The sequence below is a fragment of the Aptenodytes patagonicus genome, chromosome 1 (assembly GCF_965638725.1).
Source record: "Aptenodytes patagonicus chromosome 1, bAptPat1.pri.cur, whole genome shotgun sequence".
Taxonomy (NCBI): Eukaryota; Metazoa; Chordata; class Aves; order Sphenisciformes; family Spheniscidae; genus Aptenodytes; species Aptenodytes patagonicus.
In genome coordinates this window covers 203,641,297-203,664,438 of record NC_134949.1, presented here as the reverse complement: position 1 = coordinate 203,664,438, position 23,142 = coordinate 203,641,297, and the positions used below count along the sequence as shown (strand labels likewise).

Here is a 23,142-nt window from a genome sequence, read left to right as displayed (position 1 = left end):
ATGAAATGATTTATTTATTATTATGTTTATCCTCTATATAACAAAGTCTATGCACTGATACATAGAGTTCTCTTTAACATGGAGTTAAAGAGAATAATGTGCTCCATTTGGAGACCTTAGTAAATTATAAAAAAGGCTAATTAAACCTTACCTCTCCCAATTTAGTTTGGATAGATGTAAAATATTGGAATTGCTTGAACAGTAAATAGGAATTGTATTATGCCCATTGTGGAGGAAAGCATTGATTCTGTCAGTGTAGGAAAAAATTAATGCCCATGATGCCTCTTTACTAGTAGAACAGGTTGCTTATAGACTAAGTAACTCCCCTTTAAGAAAATGTAGATGTCCTCCTTGAGCTTTAACTACCGAGGAGCTTTGCCCTTTGAGGTGCTAACTACATCTTGTTTCCACTGAAGTCAATAAATGTTGGAGTATTCAGCACCTTGTAAAACATATCCTGTTAAGTCGCGTGTTGAGTGCAACTGTTTCGAAGTTTTAAAATCTAATTTTAACAGCCTTTGTTCTTCTTATCCCTGTTGCTAATCCTATACATAACAAGGAACACCTCTTTCTGTGGGACTTACCTGTATTTTCTGTTTCCAATAAGGAAGCAAAGGTACAACTTATGTGTGTCTCTGTCTTATCCACAGACCTCTCCTTTCTGCCTTGAAGGGCAATATGAATCAGATCTGCTGGGACAGAGCTCCAGTAGTAGTAGTAGTAGTTTGGCAGAGGCACACTCACATGTCGGGTGTGGAGCATCAACAAGATGTGCAGCAATATATTGGTGACAATGCACCAACAAGCAGTATTGCATGGATAGGAACACCACATTAGCATAGTTCATCCTAGGTCATCAAATCCAGCCCCTTCTGCTTGCCAACAACCAAATCCCATAACCTCTTCCGTAAAATTATCAAATTTCAATTTAAAAGTAATTATCTTTTCCTCAGTTCCTACCAGAGGACTGTTTCAGAACCTCTTGTGATGGAAAGATACGTATTTCCAGGTTCACACCTTTTTATTCTTATATAAAATATATCTTTTTACTTTGAAGTACTTCACCCTCTCCTAGTGTTCTCCTCCCTGACGTATTTATAGAAAGCTATCATTTTTCGACTTTACTGTTGTTTTCTTAGGCAGAAGCAGATGTGTACTTACATGGCACCCCTCCAGTGATATAGGCTATATATTCCCTAGGCAGAACTGATATCCCCAAAACATGGGTTACCAGAACTGTGTGAGGTTCCAGGTGAGATCTCTCTGGGGCTTTCCATAAAGCATTTAAACTTCCCTCTTCTATCTTGCCTACAGCCTAAGGTTGTATTTGCTTTATTCAGAGCTGTACCATAGATATAGTTCTTAGTCATCCTATGACTGAATAAGCACCACTCTCTTTTGCTGTTTTTTTCAGCTGATGGGTCTCCATCTTCTACTTGAAATTCCTGTTATTTGTCCCTATGATTCTGACCTTGGACTTCCCAGTATTTTATGTTTCTTCTCATGTCCACTACTATAGCCCTAAATATAATCCAGTTTGACAAGCATGGTGTTTTGACTCTCCCCTTGAGGGACAGTGCACCCCAGAATCTCATTAGCACTTCCCTAATTTTTGGCCAAGATCATAAGTGAACATAATTTGCCCCAAGGACTGATCTTTGAACAGCTCCATTAATTATCTTTGCTCAGCCCAGTAGTTCCATTTACTACAACTCCTTACCATCTTCCCACAAACAGCTCCTCCCTGCTTAACACTTCTTCAGAGACTCCCCATCTTTCCCAGCCTGAGCAATGTTATGGTTGGCACCATAACCATATCTGAAGTCACTTGGTCCCCAAGAGGTGGGAGTTACATATTACCCTCATCTGAAAATATCAGCTCTTTTGGTGTAAGAAGGCAGCAGTCTGCACTGGGATGGATCCATCTGCCTTTGGTGCTTTGTTGTGCTTGACGCTTTTCTTTTTTTATTTGTGTTTGACCCAAGTGCCACATGCCACTGAAATCGGGCAGTTGACTCTAGCATTTTAAAATGAAAAAAAGAGTTGATAATTTAAAACCTTGGTCTGAACCTGCTGTTTAAAGTACCATTTCTCATAGAATTTGGGTATAGGAGTTGTGCTCTCCCATGATGTGCCTGCTTTGCTAAGCTTTTTGCTCCTGTCTCAGTTATGCTCATTTCCGTTTCTATATCCTTAATTCCATAGGTATTGATGCCTTCAAGTGTGTGTTCAAAGTCCTCCACATAGTAACGTACCTCCAACCTGGAGCATGCTCCCACCACAAAGACCCCTCCTGAATTCTCCTTTCTTCATCCTCCTGTTTTGTGCATTTGACTGAGGAACTGCTCTTTAAAATAGTTTCCATTTTCCTTTTGCTTTCTCAGCTTGGGTCTTTTCTCACCTTGATGCTACACACCTTGACGTGCAAGATGAGGCTTAAACTGAATGAGTTTGGGCTCACTTTCTCCAAAAGGACCTAAGCTGACCAAAGAGCCCAACAGCTCTCCCATTGTGTCCTTATCCCTTATCAGTGCTGCATCCCAAGTAAAATCAGCTTCTGGGGGCCCAATTCACCCTTGCCAGAAGGACACATGGCTTCTGCTTAATTTAAGTTCCACTTAAATATTTTAATTTCCAATTTAGTGCTTAAGTGGTACTAAAGTGGTGCATAGACCTGGCTAGCTTAGATTTATCACCACACACAAACAGCAAATCTACCATTATTAATGAAGTGACTGAAGAAGATGGGTGCTTCACTTCAAAAGCATAACAAAAGGAATAATGGCAGGTTTTTATTTCCCTTGCCTGATAGTCAGACATGTTGTTGATCTAAATACTGTAGTTCTAATGGCCAGCTCAGAGAAATGGCTGTGGTAATTTGTCTAGAAGTGGGAATATTATTATTATTTTTCTATGGCAGTTAAAATGTTTCCAGTCAGGATTTAGACTGTAAAAGATCCAAATCACGGATTTCAGGTTGTGTGGCAAAACAGAAGTTCCTACAGTGAGGATGAAATGATTTCACCGTGCATGGAAGTCTCTTTTTACCTCCACTCTGTAGCTGTTCAGTAGCCAACCAAATTAATTTTCACATGCTGTAAAGAAAAGTTAGATCTTGAACGCGTGTGTTAAAACACATGTATGTTGAGTGAGATTTTTAATTTGGTTAGGGTTTTTTTCTGGTTTTGGTGTTTTGTTTTGTTTTGTTTTTTAAATTACTTGTCCGTGGTATTCTGAAACCTTATTTAAAGTCCTGGCTGGGCTGAGGAAGAGCAGGGAATAAGAAGCTGACACAAACCAGGAAGTTACCTGAGTATTTAAATGTGATTTAACACAGAGTTTTGCTGGAGATTCTTGTTGGTTCCTACTATTTTCCAAATCACTTATGCATCACCAGTCACAGTAGAAAATGCAGTTAAACAAAAATGCCTACCCAGAGAGGCACAGATCTGAGCATTACATCTTTCCTACCAGAAGGCAGAGCTGTTCAGCATTAAGGGCAATGTAGTTTTTCTCTATGTTTGGTAGTGATTTGGCTTTCAGGAAAATAAGGCTTTTCAAGTTTAAACAGTGTAGGCATTTGCAGCACAAATACCACCTTGGGTGTAAGTATGTCATTGGACTGTCTTGCCTCTTCCCAGCGCTGTCTTTCATGTAAGTTGTTAGAGGAAAATGTATCATGCCGGAGGCGACAGCCCAGGAGAGGTGAGGCTGCTGCAGCTCCATGCCCCGGGTCCAACCAAGAAATCGCATTCCCAGTGGGCACACGTGTACAGAGCGGGCATATACACCACGTATATGTACACATGCAGGTTAGGGTTAGAGTTAGAGTTAGCTTATGTGGTGGGTATACTTATATACATGGCCAAAAAAATACCCCACCCCTCGAGGATTGCAAAAGCCTCCAGGTACATTGCAGAGGTCTGCGCTTTCGCAATCACAAGCAGTCACCGAGGTCCAGAGGGTAGTGATCTTCCTCGGGATTTAAATAAAGGACTTCAGGAAAAGTCCTTGTTGGGAGACGAGAGCGACTCGGGAGGGTGGGGGACACCCGGGAGCGGGGGGACACCCCTTACGGCCTGCAGACGAACCGGCAGCCGGAGTCGCCGGCTGGTGCGACACGACCTGAAAATCACTCGGGGGAAAGCAGACGGCTCGGAGCGGGTCCCGGTCCCCCCGTCCCGTCCCGTCCCGCCCCGCTGGCAGGCAGCGCCCGCGCCCGTCCCCCGCGCCGGGGCCGCGCAGCGGTGCGCTCGCCGCGGGGATGCGCCGGCAGCGCCGCGCAGAGCCGCGCAGAGCCGCGGAGCAGCTGCGGCCAGCCGCAGACCCCGCATGGCAGCCGGGGAGGGCTCCGGCGCGGCAGAACCGCCGTCCAGGGGCATCGCAGCCGCACCGCTCGTCTCACGCCCTGGGGCGAATTTGGGACCGGTGCGGGCGAGCAGCCGCGCCGGCAGCGAGCCGGGAGGCGTTCGGGTTAAAGGCGACGTGCAAGTGGTTGCGGAGGACGGGAACTACAGTGATCAATGGCTGTGAATGCGGCATGAAGATGAGAATCGGCCAGAGCCGCCTCCCGCGGAGAGCCGAGGCTCGCTCTCGGATTTCAGCGCGTTTGGGGCTTCCCCTGCGAAGTTTCAAAACCTTTCCCTGCCGTCCCTCGCCCCGACACGTTCCTGCGATGGCGCTGCTGGACGTGCCCTGCTCTGGGCAAGCGTTTGCCGGCGGGAGCGGTCGGACCCCTTTTTTCGGGAGAGGCCTGAGCAAGCCGGAGAGCATCGGTGCGCGGGCAGGGAGGGGAGCGGGCAGCCCTCCGCGGGGGGCGAAAGCGGCGACTGCTCTGCTGCTCCGCGCCCGCTGATCTGCCTTAGCCCCAGCCGCAGGCAGCCGCCGGCGAGCCACTCTCCCTTCCCCGCTCCCGGCTCCGCGCCCCCCGGCCCCGGCCCCGGCGCCGCACCGCGCCGCGGGCATCCCCCGGCGCCCCGGGAGGCATCAGGTAGCCGAGGGGACCGCGCCCAGCCCCGGCCGGCCTCGGCGTGCGGGGGCACGACATCCCTTTTTGATAGTGGCGTCGCCCGGGACTCAGCCTCTGGCTCCGGGAGAGGCTGGTGGCAGTCCGGCGGGTGGCGGTCCGGCTGGTCGCGGTCCTGCCAGGATGGGCAAATGCTGCTCCAAGTGTTTTTCCCGCGCTCGGTGCGAGGACGAGACGGTACTTTTGCCTCTTTTTATCCTTTAGGGAAAGGGCAGGAAGGCAGCCGATACCGTGATTGAGCCTGTGCTGCTGCTTCTAGCTGGCGTCGGCGGTGTGCGCGCATCCCGGGGTGGCGGAGCGGGGAGCGGTGCTCGTCTTACTTACAGCGTGCTGAACCCTCGTTCACTAGGGACAAGTCTAGCTGTGGCTTTCACATGCACTGCAGTGCCTTACATAATTCTACCCTGCAGTCTAAATGCGAGGGTTGGATTTTCGTGAAACAAGGAGGGACCACTGGCATCTCCTGTAGTAACAGCCGGCTTGATTTCTTGCTACGCTTTTCATACATTTTTATAATCCTGTGGAGTACAAGTTACAAAGGAAACTTGCACGGAGTTTTAAAGTCTGAAGAGAGATTATTCAACCTCTAGCTGTCCTAAGGTTTTACCTCTCTAATGTTCCTCCTGTCTGATGGAGGATTGATCCTCCAATCTAGGAGAAGTGAAACAAGGCAAAACTACATGTTTTCTTATGTCAGGGTGAATCTAAACCAAGCAAATGGGTCGCGTATCAAACATCAGTGCAGAGGTAAGTACATAGCTACAGGTAGCAGGAGAATAGCATGTGGGAGAGAAGTTGTGGGACATTTCTAACACATAGCTTTTCATGCTGTTCTTCTGGAAATTTGCCTGGATTTTAAGTATGTACGGAAGAGGGAGAGAATGAACATATGCATTTAATTTGCTTAATAGAAAATATCTTGGCAGAAACACATGCTTGTGCAGTATGTTTTGTTAGAGTTTGGCTCTTTAAAATATTCATATACTCAGTCTAATGAAAAGCTGTGTCTCCCATTTACCTAATAATACGTTCAAATATAGCTTGAGATATGCTGCTAACCAGGTTAAGAAAAAATGTTTAATATAAAACCTGTTAAAGTACAGTCACTGGGGGATATCTAGGTGCTTGTAAACTTTAACCTAAAGAGTATTATGAGGGAGAATTACCTGACAACCAGCATGATTGAAACAGCAGTGTTAAAACACCTCTTTTTTGAAGGAAGACTGTAGATCATTTTGAACATCAGCTGCAGTGGGATTCAGTTGTTGCTTCTGCAAGTATCATCTGAAATATTTATTGGTACAAGAGAATTCCCAATGTATATGCTTCTCTTTCCAAAGATAATAAAAGGCCTTGCCCCAGGAAACTCTGAATAAAGCACAACAGTGACTAAGCACCATTTGCAGGTCAGGGTTTTTCTTAATATTTTGAAAGCATTGGATACAGAAAAGCTTTTCTGAAGGAGCAGTTTTAATAACAAGTGCTACAGAGCATCTGTGTGCAGTACATATTTTTAAGAGGTATTGTAGAGAACTGGGAAGTGTGCATGGAGATAATGTACATATATTTGGACCTCAGAATATAAGCAAGCATGTAGGCTGGCAGGGAGGAGAGACATGTCGATTTGGGGAGGTAACTCCAGGCTCCCATGTTTACTTCCTAGTGCAGTTGACTTCCTATGTGGGTCTGGGCAATTTTCTGATGTTCCTTGCCTGATCTGACCCATTTGTGCAGCAGATCTACTATTGCTTACCTATTGTTAAAAGTACCTGGAGGTTTAATTAATTAGCATTTCTAATGAATTAGTATCTCTCAGGTAGTTTGCAGTTCTCAGAAGAGAGATACTCTAAGGCAAACCTCAACTCTGCCTCCCCATCCCACAATTATTCCTGGTCCAAAGTAAAATCTTCACCTGTCTCCCTGACGATGTCTCCTCGAGGATGTCTAACTGCTGGCTGAAGCTCCATGCATCTAAAGCAGAGCCTTTCCTCTCCCCGCAAGCCTTCATCACTACTTCCCTTAGTCTGTTTGGACAACATCAGCATCTTGCCCATCCTCAGGCCTGTATCATGGCATCTTTTGCCAAGTTATTTCTCCAGATCCTCACATGCAGTTATACCTAAATCTTGCAGATTTTTTTCTGAACTACACTGCTAAGTTTTGGCCACTGTTACTTAATTGGATGAATTCCTTCTTCCTTCCTACCTCTCTGCCTACCTGCTGGTGGTTCTGGAGCTGCTTGGATGTTGCACCAATGGAAAATACATAAGTGCCATTTTCAGTGCCTGTTTTACTTGCTGAAATGCAGTCCGACATTGAGCCTTTCACGGGAGAAGTATTGGGAGGTCTGCATGTTATAAAGCTGATGATAGGAAAAAGAGTCGCTGCTGTGTCTTCCATTCAACAGAGCAGTAGTTTAAGCACAGAGCAAACATATCATTCTACCTGTTCTATTCTATTTTTCGTTCTGTCTGAGGAGATGGGACATATTCCAGATACAAGACTTAACCATTGTGTTGTAGAGTACAGGTATGAGGAAGGTGGTTTCCTTCATCTCCATCATGATTGTAATTTTATTTTATGAAAGTACTTAAGTACCAGATTCATTTTTTGGGATGCAGCCAATGGAAGACCATTCTCATCAGTTTTCCAGGCAATAATGAAATCCATCATTCATTAAAAGTACCTGAAAAATAAATGCAACCTTTTAATTTGTACAAAACCCACTGTTTTGGTTTCACATTTTGGCCAGAAAAAATTAATCGCAAATCACATCGAAGCAATTTTTTTCTCCCTCACCATTTAACTGCCACACTGAAATGCTGGATATTTGCACAACCTCTTTACAGTGTCTGTGACCTTTTCACCCACTGGAAATGGCTGTGTCACTAGTATGGTCACTGAGCCTTTTTAAACCTAAGTTGGATTTCGCCCTTAGTCAGTCACCCTCAAGGGCTTGATTCCAGCCGGTGCCTAGTGAAGGGCGCCTGCAAAGCTCCTTTGATACGCTGAGCCTGTTAGACAGAAAACTCTTGGGAGGGCAGCAAAGGTTGCTGCTTACTCTGTCTTCTCTTTCAAATACTTTGTTGAGATAAATATTAATGAAGATTGATTAATTCAATGGGATATCCCATTAATTTGGTTTCTTACACATTTGTTTTGGCAGATTTTTCCTCACGTGCTTCTGAATTTTCTAATTGCTTTGATGTTTTGACATTGGACCTATATGAATCTCAGCATTGGACCTGATAGCTTTACATTCTCATGTCAGATACAGTTTTGCTCTACTGTAGCATTTGGTTTCCTAAGTGCTGGCATTCCCAGTTCCCCGGCTGCACTGACACTGAAGTGCTGGTTATCTGCAGAGCCACATTGATGATAACAAGGAGAGGCTTTTTCGGTTTGTATTAATGTCGTGTTTACACTGGTCGCAGGAACACATGCAGTCCAAACCTATCATGTTACACTGACAAAGCAGGTTACAGTAACAGAAAATGTCCGAGATTTGTAAGTTCACTGCGCATCCAGGAGACCATGGGGCTGATACAATGATTAGCCAAAACTACACCTTATCTCTCTTGCATAAGAGGAAGATAAGGACTCATGTGGCATTGCTCTCTAGAAGAACCCTCTGAGAAAGAGGGACTACTTGAGACCTTGGCACTGAGGGCAACCCTTGCACATCTAACCTCCCAGGAAACATAAATGTGAGGTCCAGAAGAGCAGTCAGAAAACTCTAACCAAAGTAAAGTACAATGCAAGAAGTATTGGCGCGGCAGGCACATGACAGCGAAGGCACCTGAGCTGTGCCAACACCGGCTGCTCGAGATAGCCCCGGAGGCTGCTCTGGAAACCACAGCCCCAGTGTGGTGGAAGGCAGCCAGGAGGTCCACTGTCCTGGTGGGGTGGTGTCCATGCTGGAGCTTGACTTATGGGATAGCATTTTTAAGCTGGCACCATGGCAATTCTCCACTCTTTTGGGGAGGGTCTCATCACCAAGTGTCCTCAAGGGTAGGACAAACCTTGTCTAAGATAAAACATAATGTAAAAAAAGCAGTCTGTATTATCTCTTATGGGGGATCAAAATTTTAACAACTTTTTTTTTTCCTAGGATATCATTTTGTTACTTGCTTTTCGTTTTCTTCATGTTAGGTAGAATAGTAACAATCCCACTGAGTTCTGCTTATCTGTAGGTGCTGGCAATGGTTTGTACAGAGCTTCCTTGCTTTAAATGGCTTTTGTTTCAAATGGTGGGAGCTGGTAATTTGAGTGGGTTCTTCCCGTCTGCAAGTCCCATATCCAGTATATCCCTGTGCACACGCCTTCAAGGGCACCAGTTCTGGCAATCTGTCAAGAACACTTCTTAAAATTACTCCAGTGAGTTCAACAGACGGTATGGGCAGATGCAGTGATGTTCTCCAAAAGGGGAAACCTTATCTCTGTCAGACCACTGGTTTGGGAATCTGTGTGAAGGGCTATGTTTTTTTAGCATACCAGGCTATATTTATCCAGACCTTTTTATTTCTTCATAGCTTTTTTATAATTAAAAAAAAAAACCCACCACCACCAACAAAAACCCAACAACAGAACTCCACTCCGTCTTATTCTGAGCCTAATGCAGTCAGTCAGGACTGCGGACTCTGCAGTCCTGGCACACAACCCCTGTGCATTACTCAGCAGTGTATGGAGCTGGCTGTTTGGAGGAGCCCAGCCTTGTGTGCCTGGCTTCTTCCCATAACTGAGTAAGAAAGATGCCTGCATAGCCTGGGTCTCCTCAGGCACTCGAGGTTCTCGAATCAGCTCAGCCAATCGCTCAGTTTACAGCGAAACTTTCCGGAAAGTTTGTCCCTTGGAACTGGTAGAAATCATCCCAAAAGGGCAGTGTGTAAAGGATTCATTTAAATTCCAGATTCCAATTTCCTGGTATTACAAAAAATAAAGCTGTTGTGTTATTTCTCTTAACAGAGTTGAAAATTAGATGCAGGAAAAATAAACAGAAACATTAAGCTCTGAAATCTTTTTTTTTCCACTTTCATTTTGGTAAGACAGAACTAATTTGCTATCCTATCTGCTATATATCCTGCTGTCAAACTAATCCTTTCTGTGCCCTGATTTTTATTAGCCTTGCTTGCTTATTACTGAAAGATTTACTTTCTAGGACTCCTTTTAATTCCATTTGCTACTACACTGCCTTTTCTCTTGGATATGATTTTTCTGTAATGTCCTTTAAAGATTCTTGTCCTTTTCTAACCTAGGACATATTTATAGTAGCCTGATCTAGATTTCCTAATCATTGGTGATCTTCCCAGCAGGATACATTCCTTTGTCTTCTTCCTAATGTGATTCAGGATACATTTCAATTTAAAGTGTCCTTACGCTTGAACCATTATGCTGGGATTTATTGTACTAAACCAAAGCCCAACAGATTTTCCTGAGGCTTTTTTTTGTCAGTTTGCACAGCACTCATGAGATATCTTGCATTTCAGTAATAACACCTTAGCATTGTTAACATAAATACGTTTTAATTTTCCTTTGGCCAGCTCATCTGTTTTAATTCCTTAAGTATTCAGTTTTCTTTTGAGAAAGGCCAACCGAAGGAGCTCTCGTCCTTTACAGACAAGAAAATACCAGAAATAAATGTGGAGATAGGCATGAACATCAGGCCATTAGTGGTGTTTGTATGGGTATGCCCACCATGCTTAGAATGATGTAAATACAGTAATCTGCTCTGCAAATTTGACTGTGTGAGCATATTACTATGTTTAGAAGTGGTTAAATGCAGGCATAAATAGATGAAAATGTTTTAACAGAATTAATAAAACCATCTTGTAGATGCAGTCCAGCCATAAATGGTACACAGACTGAACACAAAATGATAGAAAAATACAAATGTCTTTTCAGACACATAGGAGTAAATAGAGTATCCCGTGCTGTCCTGTGCACGTGAGTGTGTGTACATGTATTCATAGATACAAGATATTTGTAGCCAGTGAGTCGTGGCTCCTAAGCTTGATTTAAAAACTGAATGAGTCCCTTATAATTCCCTTCCCCCCCAAAAAAAAAAAAAAAGATCTGAGGAGTCAATCTAATCTGCTTTACTAAATGAACACGTGAAAGTGCTTATCTGGGATAAACCTGGGGACTATACATATTTCTTTTTCTTTTTCCTTAAACAGAATGAAAATGCCCTTGTGAAAATAAAGGAGTTAGGAGTCGAGCTTGCAAAGATCAGGGATGAAGTTGGTAAGTAGTCCAAGCAAAGTGATAACAAAAGTGATTTTCTCACTTTACACAAAAACAGTTATTCCCTGTGACCTGATCCTGGGGAACCTGCGTACATGCGATAAAGTGTCTTCTGAAGCCCAGTGGCAAGGGGTTTTGTGGCTTTGCAGGGAACCGTGATTTTACCTCTTTGTTGTGGAGATGGGTCCATCACTACACACACTGGAGCTAGTTGTGCATCATCTTTACTAGACAAATGGTTCTTCATGAATCCATAGCTTCTGTTCTCAAACTATGTACCACCACTGCCAAGGAGAAAGCACAGCGTGATGCGAAGTGGGAACTTGGGACCACAGTGGTGCACGGTGACTGGGAATGCATCGCTTACTTATGTACATTTGCACGTTTTGCAGTTCAGCTACAAACTGAAAGACACCAAGCTCAGAACTTGCTTATTAATATCTCTAAGGTCTCTTCCTGGTTGAAAGACAGCAAAAGCAATGTGTCCCATTCGGTCTGTGTATTCCCTGTGTATCTGCATGCACCACTTTTTCTGTTTGGTTTCTGATCTAGACAGGAGAGACAGGGAGGGTGTAAAGACATTGCAACTCTTGAGAGAGAAGACGGGCTTTTGTGCTGGCTTCAGCCAACAGGCTGAGTTCTTTTGGGCTTAAATCTCCCCAGAACGGGTGTGATGTTGGGTTCATCTACCCCAGGGCAAATGGAGAGGAGGAAGGGCGGCTGGAGGGAGGACCATTGGGGCAGGGGACACCCTGAGTACTAAAAGGTGGTGGAACCACTGATGACTGGAGCTGTGAACAGAGGGGACCTCTCAGCTTTCCCTGCATATGGGACCCTAGGTGCTGGGTTACACATTAAGCAGAGGTTGTGCCATGTGGCGGGAGGGTGACTTGGTTCGCAAAGGGGGGCTCAGGCCAAACCCCCGTGAGGTGGGCAGAACTGCAGATCCTCCCTGTGCTTCGTCCTCACCTTGCCTATGACAACCCACTGCAGAAAAGCTGAGCCCAGCCCTTTTCTGATGCCCAACAGCTTGTGCTCCCTGCTGTGCCCCTCTGAAATTTTTTGGCTGATCATTGTTTCATAGAGAGCCTTATTGCCCCTATGGCCAAAGGATACTGCAGCAATAGCAAAACAGCATTTCCAGTTATTCCCTGATGCCTGCCTTCATCCGTCCTCTGCATCTCCACAGCTCTCACAGAGGATTTGTTGCCCCTGGTGCAATCTTTAGGCAGGGCACATCTGAAGCTCTCCATTGAATACCCGCTTCTCATTTGAAAGCTCTACCTCTTTCTAGTGGGTTGGTTTTGCTCATTTTCAAGAGTGCTTTTGCAAGTGGCGGTGACATGGGAAGGAAAGAGAGTTACAGTGCTGGAGATAAAGAGCTCTGCTTCCATTTACACCATGTTTGTACAGCTGAAGCGAATACAAATCACTGGTGGTTCTGCTGGAAAACTTTGCCAGGGATATAACTGACAGCCTGTTTGGGGGGTCACAGAGCAGCATGTTCAGTAACAGAAGATCACTGCACTGCCTGCCTTTGCCATTGCTCTTGTGTATGCAGCAATAGATACCTCCTCCACACAAAACTGAGTCCTGATGAAGTACATGGAGACAGTTTTGGTAAGAACGCCAAATACTCCAGAAAAGCAGTCTGAGGTCTCAGCTGAGCTGTATTGCTTCAGAAGGGAGATTAGCCATAGATGTGTATGTGCTTTCTTTCTCAGAGGGGGGCAAGATGGTGTGAGATAGTCCTTTCCTCAGTGGTCCTGTGGGAATGTGTACTGGAGAGAAGCAATCACAGGCCACCTCTTCCTGAGCAAGCCACCACTCTGAGAGACACCAAGGTGCTGAGCAGAGGCTGTTTAGGAGTGACGGGGTGGCTGGTGATCTGTCCTGCTTGTTGGAGGTAATCCTCTCCATACAACCCTGAGACACAACATGCCCAGGTAGAAGGACTCCCAGTAGGGACAAAAAGATGAACATGTGGAGGTATTGCACTCCAGCAGGATGTGAAAAAATTCATCAGCAGTACAAATCCTGGTATGTATCCATACATACGGAAGGTGAATGTTTATGTTCTTTAGTGTAAGTCAAAAATTGCTGGACAGTCTGTTTTCCTTTGGAAGAAAATTATAAAATTAAATTTTGTGAAACAACCAGTGTTTTAAATCTGTGGACAAGGTGAAATGGCAAACGCCATGTGCATGAGAGCAGTTCTCGTCAGTGCAGTTTTTTTCTGTCTCTAAAGCAGTGCAAGCTGAGGCTGTGGGTGCTACTGGAGACATGCAGCCCACCTGCGCTATTGGAGGGTTATTTTGGTCTCACTATCAGATGAATCTGTATGTTGTACAATATTGTACATATTCTGCCAAGCTTTATGCAAGTAAAAAATGAAACAGTCATTTATTTGACAACAGCAATCATAGATGATTCTATGAAGAAATTTAGGGAACATCTACAGAGCATGTTATTTTGACTACAACCGAGTTGTAGTTCTGACTTGTCTCAGTCACTTTGATAAATAGTCTCTCATTAATTTAAAAATAACAAGTCTAGTTAAACAGCATGGGTGTTGGTCAGAAACTCCTGATTTCTCATGTGTAAATTCACCATGTCAGACTCACTGGTGCAAATGCCTGGATGAATCAGTAAAACAAGGCTGGACTAGCCAGGGTTGATACAGGCAGTGTGTCCAACATTTAGCTGTTTAGGCAATAGCTCTAATTCAGAATTATAATTTAGGTGCTGAATGTGCTTGGTTTTGAAAGCACACAGTCTTTGTTAACTTCAACAGAAACTGCAGGATTCTGCTATACAAAGCAATGAAACTGCGAGATATAATCCACTGTTCAGAAAAGTCTGAATATATTTTTAAGGAAATTTCTTTTGGTAAATAAAACCACTGCCGAAGCAATAACAGTGATGGAGGATGTGTAAAACAGCCTAGGGAGACCTGCACCCTTCTGGAGCCAGGCAAAGTATTTAGGTTCGGATAACACTGTCCAACCTTTACCACCAGCACTGCTGTGAAGTATCGCACCTTGTCCGAAACCAGCATGCAGTGAAATAGGAAAGTGCTTCTCCCTTCCCGGCCCTGAGGAGGAATGTGGCCTCTATAAGCACTGAGGGACTTGTTATTTTACGCAATAAGATTTTCTCATGTATTTTGCTAGAAATACCAAGGCTAGAAAAACATGACAAGCAATCATTCTACACTCAAGACATCCATCTGTATAAATTATAAATATAAGCACTTTTCAGCTGCAACACTGAGACTCCTGGAATAAAGAGGTTTTGAACACCAGCTGTTTCCCTTCAAACTAATGGAAATTAAATGTCAGAATTACCTGCTCCTTTGCTGTCAGACAAATGACATGTGAAGTAAGTTGAGAGGAGGTATGGAGATGCATAAAAACCTAGATGAATTGAAGCTAATCAGATGTCAAGTTTAAAATTTGTATTAGCTGTGTTCAGGAGAGTTTGAAAGCCAAAGGCTGTGTGCCACCTCCTCCTGGATATGTCTCCCAGTCAGAGGGCCCTTAACCTGAGTGAGGTGGCTGTGATTTGTCTGTGAATCTGTGGCCAAGGGTCAGGAGGAAGAGCAGAGTCTGCATGGTTTGCCATCACTTTTGGGTGAAGAGCCCATTTCTCATGTCAGAAGCAGATGATCCCTATCTGAGGCCACATGACACCAGCCCCCCAGTTCCCATGGGAATTATCCCCCAAATGCAAAGTGCCAGGGCTGGGGAGGCTGGGCTGCAGCTCAGGCTGGGTTTGTGCGGGAAGATCAGTCTGTTAGTGACATCTCCCTTTCCCTCACCTTCCCAGCCCGGCCTGAAATGGTTTTTGCTCATCTGTTGCGCACTGTAAAAGCCACTTGGTGCTTGGGCAGTAGGGAAGCAATGGCAGCCACTCCTGTTTAACCCAGCACGCTGTCATCCCAGGAAACACCATGTTATGTCAGAGTCATTTCCAGCCTGTAAGCAGCAACTGAAACACCTACAGAGAAGGAAAAAGAAAACCAGGGTGTAACTCTTCTCAATAGCAGCTGATAGCAGCAGTTGTGCTCTGTTTGTCTTGTGCCATTTGTTCCATGCCGGTATTACATTTATGTAACTTTTCTTAGTGATTATTATTTTTTTTTTCTACAAGAGGAGCTCACTTTTACAGTATCCATATCCCAATGTCTGAAAGCAAAATTCACTGTTTTCCAGCAACATTAGCGGGTCTTCTGTTCAGGCAACTGTTGTCGGGGCCCTGCTGGAGGCGATTCAGCCTGCTTCACCAGAACCACCTGCTGAAGCTGCAGCTGGTTAAATGCTGGCTCCAGCAAGGCCAGCTCTCCCATGCTGGTTCCTGCTCCCCCGCTGGGTAAGGGAGCCACACACCTTCTATCGGGCTGCACGGGTTTCACCTTCTACTACTCCTGCCCCAGTAAAGCCAGGCCCAAAGGTCCATCTCCTGTCTAAGAAGGGATTCAGTCTTTCCTCACCAGTCCTTGGCCTCATTTGTCTTGATCTGAGAGACTGTGGTAGGGATCACTCCTTCTTGTTAGAGGTGTTTGTTATTCAGTATAGGGCAAATTTCCTGGGCAATGGCCTTGTTTTCTGCCTCCAATAGCATTTTTGGGTGTGTGGGGAACGTGCCATGCAGACACTCTTTCACTGCTTTCCTCTTCCCTCCATTTTGCACCTGCATCAGGGTTTGATTTGCAAGATGCGAATAGTTTTGTGTTTCAGGTTACAGAAAATGTTTCAGATGGACTTTCTTTTGGTTAGAGCATGTAATTTCATTGCCCAGCCCTCCCTGTGTGCTGGGTAATCTCATTAGAGAGGCTGGAGAGAGACAGGCTTCATTACAGCTCCAATTTAAAGCTTGAGTAAGTTTGAATTCTACTGAATGCAGAGCTGCAAGTTATCCCTTGTCCTCCAGCTCTGGGATCGCTTTGCATGCCGAAGAAAATCAAACAGCAAAAAGCAAGAGAGAGGGTTTAGAGCTATAATCCAAACTGCCAGGAGACAAGACATTTCAGCTAGTGACCATATAAATTGTCCTGTTCCATTTTGGGTATGAGGCAGGTGGGAAAGCTTTCTATGTGCCGCTGCTGCAGTGCTAAGCTCACTGGTTCAGGCTCACTTTCCCTCTTTCTGTAAGGAACATAGAGCTTGAAAGGGACACAGAGTCCCTCTTAGTGCTTCAGAAAACGTCAGGATCAGAACAGGACCCCAGTAGCGATATCTGTCTGGACATACTGAGCAAGTCTGGATATTGTTGTCCGGTAAGTGCGGAAGCAGATCTCTAAACAGGGTGAAAAATAGCTATGTGGGGAAGGGGATGGTTAGCTTGGGTGCACAAACTACCTCACACAGATGCACCTAACATGAGCTGTGGTCACAGCTGTAGGCAACTTTGACAAATTGTTGCTATCCTGAAAAAAAATGAGCACAGTCTGATACCATAGTAGAAAGAGACAGGGAAACACTTTTTTTTTTTTGCCACAGACATTGAGCAAATATAAGACGGCCGTCATAAGATAAATATGGTTTTGAAACATTCAGAAGTTGTCTACCCAGGGAGACAGCCGCTTCCAGTTCACTAATTTACAATGCCATACAGGTCTGTGCATGGCACGTGCGTTTTGAAAGGCAAAGGAAGGATGAGTGGCTAATACAGATGGTATATTCAAAAGGTGATCATTTTTCTAAACCAGCTATGGGTCTAAATCAGAAAGAAGGTCTAGCAGTGCCGTTACAAACACATCTCTTCTTCTCTAGTGTTGTTCTGAATGTTATGGTCATGATGATTTTAATCACTTCTTACCTGTTAGATCTTTGCAAGTGAGCAAACTTGCTTTCTAAATGTAGTCTGGCTGACTTTGTCCAACTTGCATCAGGTCTTCAATATCTGGCTTGATTGCAACCGTTCTTTAGCAGAGCAAAAGGCCGAGGACACAGTGTTTGTGACACTGCTGTCCTGGGACCCGGGGAACAATATAGGTGGGGAACCAAATGGGGAAACAGACTGGACATCCTTGACTTGATGGAACCGTTGGAGTTGCACCTCCTGAAACTAGCTGTAGGCATGCTTGTGAATTCAGAGACATGGTCACTGGGTTAGTTCACAAGAGTAAAAATTTCACATTTTCTGATTGCCTTCAATACCAGCCTTTCATTTGTGCTCTCCGATTCCATGCAGCACACAAGATAGTGGTTTGAATATAAAAATATTTTAAACAAGTGTGCATTAATGGATTCAAGAGGTCCTCGATGGAGCTGGTGTGAAAGACAGGTTTATGGGGTGAGCAGCTTCTAACAGCTGGAAAATGGGATGTGTAAGATGCATCTCCTTCTCCTGGTCAAGTGGTCAATCACACCCCCTGCATGACATGTACTCAGGATGCGCCTCAAGAGCCCAGGCATCTTCTGCCTTTCTGGCACATCATTGGAAGTGGGGACTTAGCCAAGACTGTGGCTTGAGAGAAGGAGATAAGGAAAATCTTGTATCCCAGTTGAAAGGCTTTCTGTCAAGTGATTGTCTCACATGCTGTTTCTTATATCCAAGGCAAAGTAAAAGCCCCAAAGCCTCAATTTGTGGATCCAAGACTGTGCTGGCCAGGAGGGGACATCCAGTCACCCTGCAGGTCCATGGAGTTCCCTGCTTTTATTATTATTATTATTATACTTTATCAAATCCCAGTTTTGCATGGGCTTTTGCATACTCTGCCAGTACCTCTATTTAAACAAATGCATGTGTGTATGTGTGTGCGAGAGAGCGGGACAGAGGGAGAAGCGACAGCGAGAGCTTGTTGATGGCTGAGATTCATGGGAGCCCCAGAGTCGGCGAGAATCGCTGTGCTCAGTGCTGTACAAACAGATCCGATGCCACTGTTTGCTCCCGAGGAGTTCAGAGCCTGACTGTACGGTCTCGTCTCCACAGCTCTCAATGCAGCAAGATGGAAGAAACTACAGAGCGAGAAGGAGGAGCTGGAGAGGCGCTTTGAGGAGGAGGTGAAGCAGCTTCGCAGGCAGCAGCAGGAGGAGCTGCAGGCGCTGGAGCAGCGGCTACAGGAGGAGTACAACACCAAGAGGGAGAGCCTGCAGGAACAGCACAGGCTACAGCTGGAGCAAGTAAAATTGCAGCATCAGGATCAGGTCAGTATCCACCTGTTCCCTTTGAAGAGCAGACCATGCCGGTACTGAGTGGGTTCAGGTAATGAAATATATTGAACACTCCAACATGAAGACACTGGAACTGATGACTGGAAAAATATATTCCTGACTACTGCTTTTCCTCCCTATTATTCCTATTGGTATTTCTACACAGTAGTACATTACATTGCCATGTCTTGTCTTCACATGCTTGCAGAAGTTTTACAACACAAATATTAAGACTAGCTCTGCTCCCCACGCATACTTGCTCCCCAGCCCACCTATTGTAGTCAATTTATGTGAAACCAAGGGTTGAACAAGAATCTGCTCAACACAGGTAAGGCCAGCAGAGCCCTGCCCATCGTTATTTGCAATGCTAGTTAAAGGGCAGTACAGTGAAGTGATAGGGCCCATGCAACACGTAGCCTAAACATCAAGCAGGTGATACACTCTGAGTTCCCTGATTTCTGCTCCACCATTCAGTCTAATCTCTTAGATTGTATGTCCCAAGTGTTTCTCCTTGCTTTGCTTTCTGTATGTAAGTAGGAATACTCTCACATGCATCTACTTTAGTCTTATTTTTAACAGCTGGAGTGAACAAACACTGTAACTCACCTACAGGCAGCTCTCACGTGGTGGCAGAACATCCTGCTCTGGATTATGGCAATAATGCCTTTACCTGGCCTTTTCTCATTTTGCCTTTGGTGAGCAGCGGATACAGTTCTGTTTTTTCCAGCTGCAACTCTTACCCATCGCCCAGCACCACAGTTCGTGAGGGCTTTTCTCACACAAGTATCTGCTGCGCTCAGGTGCGCTCTGCAATCTGTGCCATCAGCGTTTGATGTGCTGCAGCCCCCACTGCCATGGGTATGCCACCCAGGCGTCTGATGCAGCGCAAGGGCCAGTCATCTGTGAAATGTGAGCCCAGCCAACAGACCACCTGTTTGCCAGCATTGTTCTCTCCAGCCTGGGGATTTTGCCAATGGCGAGGGCAGCTGGAGGTGGTGGAGGGTGAATTTTTCATTCTCTGAGGCAATGTAAGTTGGCAGCAACAGTGCAGTGCAGATGTGGTCTGTGAGATGGATTGATGTGACCAAAGGTCGAGGAGAAGGTTTTACGTCTGCATCTCAGAGTATCTCTAGTGTGCATTTTGGGGCTGCTGCCTGAAGCAACAGCCTGTGTCCAAGCTGCTTCTCCCCCCTGCTTGTGCCCAGGGAGCAGGCGGACAGCAGGCGCTGCAGTGCGGTGCAGAGTGCAGACATGCCCCATGTGGTTTCCAAGGACGATGACAGCACTTGCTGTGGGCTCAGAAGCAAACCAGCCCCATCAGCAGAGCTTGTGCCCAAGCTAATTTAGACCATTTAAGAGGTAAAGCCTGGTGCAGCAGTGTGCGGCCATAGCTGAAGCACCTTCAGGAGCCAGGGAAAGGGGCTAGCCTGCACTGAGCTCATGGGAGAGGAGAGCACCAACACAGCACAGCAGAGACGGCAGCCCACTGTCTTTAAGGTCAACTATTTGTAAAAAGGGAAATTATACCATTTACTGCTTCTACTTGATGTACTGTAAAACACTCCTGGGATGGGAGTGCAAATACAAACCAAGATGGTGAGAGTTTTATGTCACTCATGTCACAACTGCCTGGTGTTAGATTTATTGTGTAACACCAATGGTACGCTGGGACTGGGTGCAGCGTGGTCCTCACTGGCACATGGGTCAGACAGCCGTGTCGGACACAGCACGTGTCCCAGCCTGTGCCCCAGAGTGTCTGCTGCCCTGGGTACCACCGTGCAATTTGGTTTGATTATTCGGTGAGGTGGATTTTACCTCTTTTAATCGCTGTGCCTGCTAGTTGTTACTGATTTGCAGGCTTGTAACATGCAACACAAAGACTTTATGCGACTGGGCTGTTTTGTCCCGGACAAACTACTTTTTTCTGTTAGTGCATTGATTTTCAAAGATGCATTAGAAGGTGCTGTCAGATAGGTTTTTGTGTTCTAAACCAGATTTTTCAAAATTTCAAACATTCTCTGTAAATGCTTAGAAGCTGTGCTGAGCCATGTCTTTTGGTTCTCATTTCAGTTTATGCAAGGTGGTTTTCTTGCAATGCCCCTCAAATTTCCTGCTTTGCTTTCTGATATGAAGGAGGGGTGGTGTTCCCAAAAACCTTGGCTTTTTTTTTCCTTTCACTGTGTTAGTGAATCAGTTTGCCTGGTAGAAGATACTAGCTCTAGCTGCAAGTCTTACCTCTCCTGGATCACCAGGCATTAATATTTGTGAAGGAATTAGTTCCACAAGTTAATTTAATTTTTTGCTCATATAGTTTATGGCTTATCTCTGCTACTCTTTGAAGTGTTTCTGCAAGCTCCCAGGACCACAAGAACAGATGATGGTTTTTTTCCCCTCAAGCTGATCAGTGCAAGAAAGGGTGATATAGGTCACCATAGGACTTGACTAGAAGTATACTTACTTTTCTCATGTTCTCATCTATTGTGATTCTACTTGTCACCACACAGAAGCAATGGAAACACATCTTTCTTTCTGTGAGGCAAATAGTTCTCTCTCCTCCAGCCCTTTGGTTTGCTCCAGAGCTTTTTGTTCCCTGAATTGCTGAAGATAACACAAACATTTCTCTCTACTGCTTTGAAAGTGCTGCTGTGACCCTGATCTCAGAGTTTAAGCCCATCTTTTCAGTCTGTGATTCCGTTAGCATCTCATGATGAGTTTTAGCAGGTTTTCCCTTTCAATTCCTACTCCGCCGTACACCCATCCTGTGTGAAGCGCTCTTGGATCGGAGGAGGCTGACAGTCCAGGTTGGAAAGCTGCTCACCAGCAATGTATCTTGGCAAAGGAAAAGGAGAACATTGTTAATCTAGGAACCAAGGTGCATGAGGAATAAGGATACCTAACAGCTACTGACCCAAAGAGTTTGTAATCCTCTGGTTCTTCCTTGCCCTGCTTGAAGGAAGAGGAGAAGTGCCCAGCTCAGAGCATGTCAAAACGAGCAAGCCTGCTCGAGGGACTGGAGTAGTTCAGCTCTGATGCTGCTGAGCTGGCGCTGGTCCCGGCCAGCGTTAGAGTGGAGGCACCTAACCCATGAGCTAAAGAGCTCTTAACGCTGGACATGAGAAAAGCCTTGTCCTTGAGCTGTCCATCTTCATGGGGGAATTTGAGCTTGCATTCATGAAGGCAATAACAATAGCAAAATCCTTTTAACCATGGACCTGCAATGTATTTCTGTATCCACACATCTAATTTGGAAGTTAGTCATCCCAATTCCGTGGTTTTCAGACACAACTTAGTCTTCCACACTGTATTGCTGTAGTCACCATTTAGTTTAGCATCAGATAGCTGTTGTTTGTTTGGATACACAGTTGTCAGGTTTTGGAGGCTCAGCTGTCTCTGAGGAGGTGAGGCAGATCTTTCAGCATAGCAGAGCATGAGAGCCAAACTCCTCACAAACCAGTCATGTGTGCCAGTGCATCCCAATATTTCTCATATCTCCTTGCAGCAAAGGGCAAAATTGCAAAGTAAAGGCTGCAATCCTGGCTTGCCAGTGTTTCTCGCTTGAGCTCCTCAGCTCAAGCTGTTTTGTCCATCAACTTATTGAACTTGTCCCACTAGAGCCTCCTCTTGATTTTACTTTATTAAGCCTTAAAAATCCCACCCAAGCTTCTTTTTATAGCCAGAAATAACCATGACATGGGTTAAGTGAGTTGATCAAGCCTATAGAGTAAGTTAGTGGCGAAGTTGGAATTAGCACTCAAGAGATCTGCTTCCCAGTGCCTGATTTCACAAACAGTTCTTCACCACTGAGTTGCTCCCACATTATTAGGAAAATGAGTTTGGATAATTTTAAATTCCATGTTAAATGCCTATCTTTCATTCTAAGAATATGCTTTCTCCAATACGGTTGGAAATTTTGCTTCTGTTGAGTAATCTAACACATATGTTTGACAGTTAAATGCAGTGAAATAACATTTATTCCAGTCAAGACATGCTCAGCTGCAGTAACTTTCTACCATTATGTAACACAACAGTGAGCAAAAAAGCTGTTTAAAGTCAAGTCACTTTGCAATGAACAACTGTTTCGTCGTAAAAGTAAAATGGTTTGATCCTCTGCATTGCCAGATATCACAGATAATGTATTAAATGTAGGGAATAAGATCACCGTGATTACAAAACCCAGAAAAGCAAATCGATGCATTGCATTCGGAAACTGCTCTGGACCACTGACTTAACCTTGATCACCACTTCTCACTGTAGTTTCTTTAATGATGCGTATCAAAACACCATCATTAGGGATCTCGCTTTGCCTTTAGCCAAGTCTAGTAACAAACAACGTACTGAAGGAGTCCCAAACCCATCGGGTGCACAGGAACACAGGCTGCCCACAGCCCTCTTCCAGCTGCATCCCCTGCTCCCGTGATGGCTGTGTGCGGTGTGGTGTGCGGTGCAGTTTGTTGGGCAGTTTGCAGCAGCAGGACCTCTTTCTGGCCTCAATATGAGATCGGGAAAAAGTTTTGCGGCTTCACTGTCATCTTGCTTACTTCCACACCAACCTGAAAACTCTTCTGTCTGCACTGAAAAAGGTGCTGTCATATCTTTTATCAGTTTATTGGATGTGGACTCAAAATACATGATTCAAGAGGGCATAGGAATTTGGGTATTGATGACTTTGTAGGATACTTTTTTTCAAGTAGAAGTGTGATAGATTGCAATTCATTT

The 23,142-nt window shown here is 45.0% G+C and overlaps 1 protein-coding gene across 5 annotated transcripts in view; it reads left to right on the top strand.

The window, feature by feature from the left end:
- MTUS2 (microtubule associated scaffold protein 2) overlaps window positions 1-23,142 on the top strand; it is a 331,425-nt gene that overhangs the window by 288,625 nt on the left and 19,658 nt on the right. For 3 of the 5 annotated variants that reach the window (XM_076364310.1, XM_076364311.1, XM_076364312.1), the window contains 2 exons: window positions 11,203-11,269; window positions 18,206-18,420. In XM_076364310.1, coding sequence (XP_076220425.1) covers window positions 11,203-11,269; window positions 18,206-18,420 — 282 coding nt within the window. Of the gene's footprint in view, window positions 1-5,143; window positions 5,204-5,577; window positions 5,774-11,202; window positions 11,270-18,205; window positions 18,421-23,142 lie in introns of those variants that run through there. The other 2 variants (XM_076364313.1, XM_076364314.1) reach the window with 2 other exon arrangements.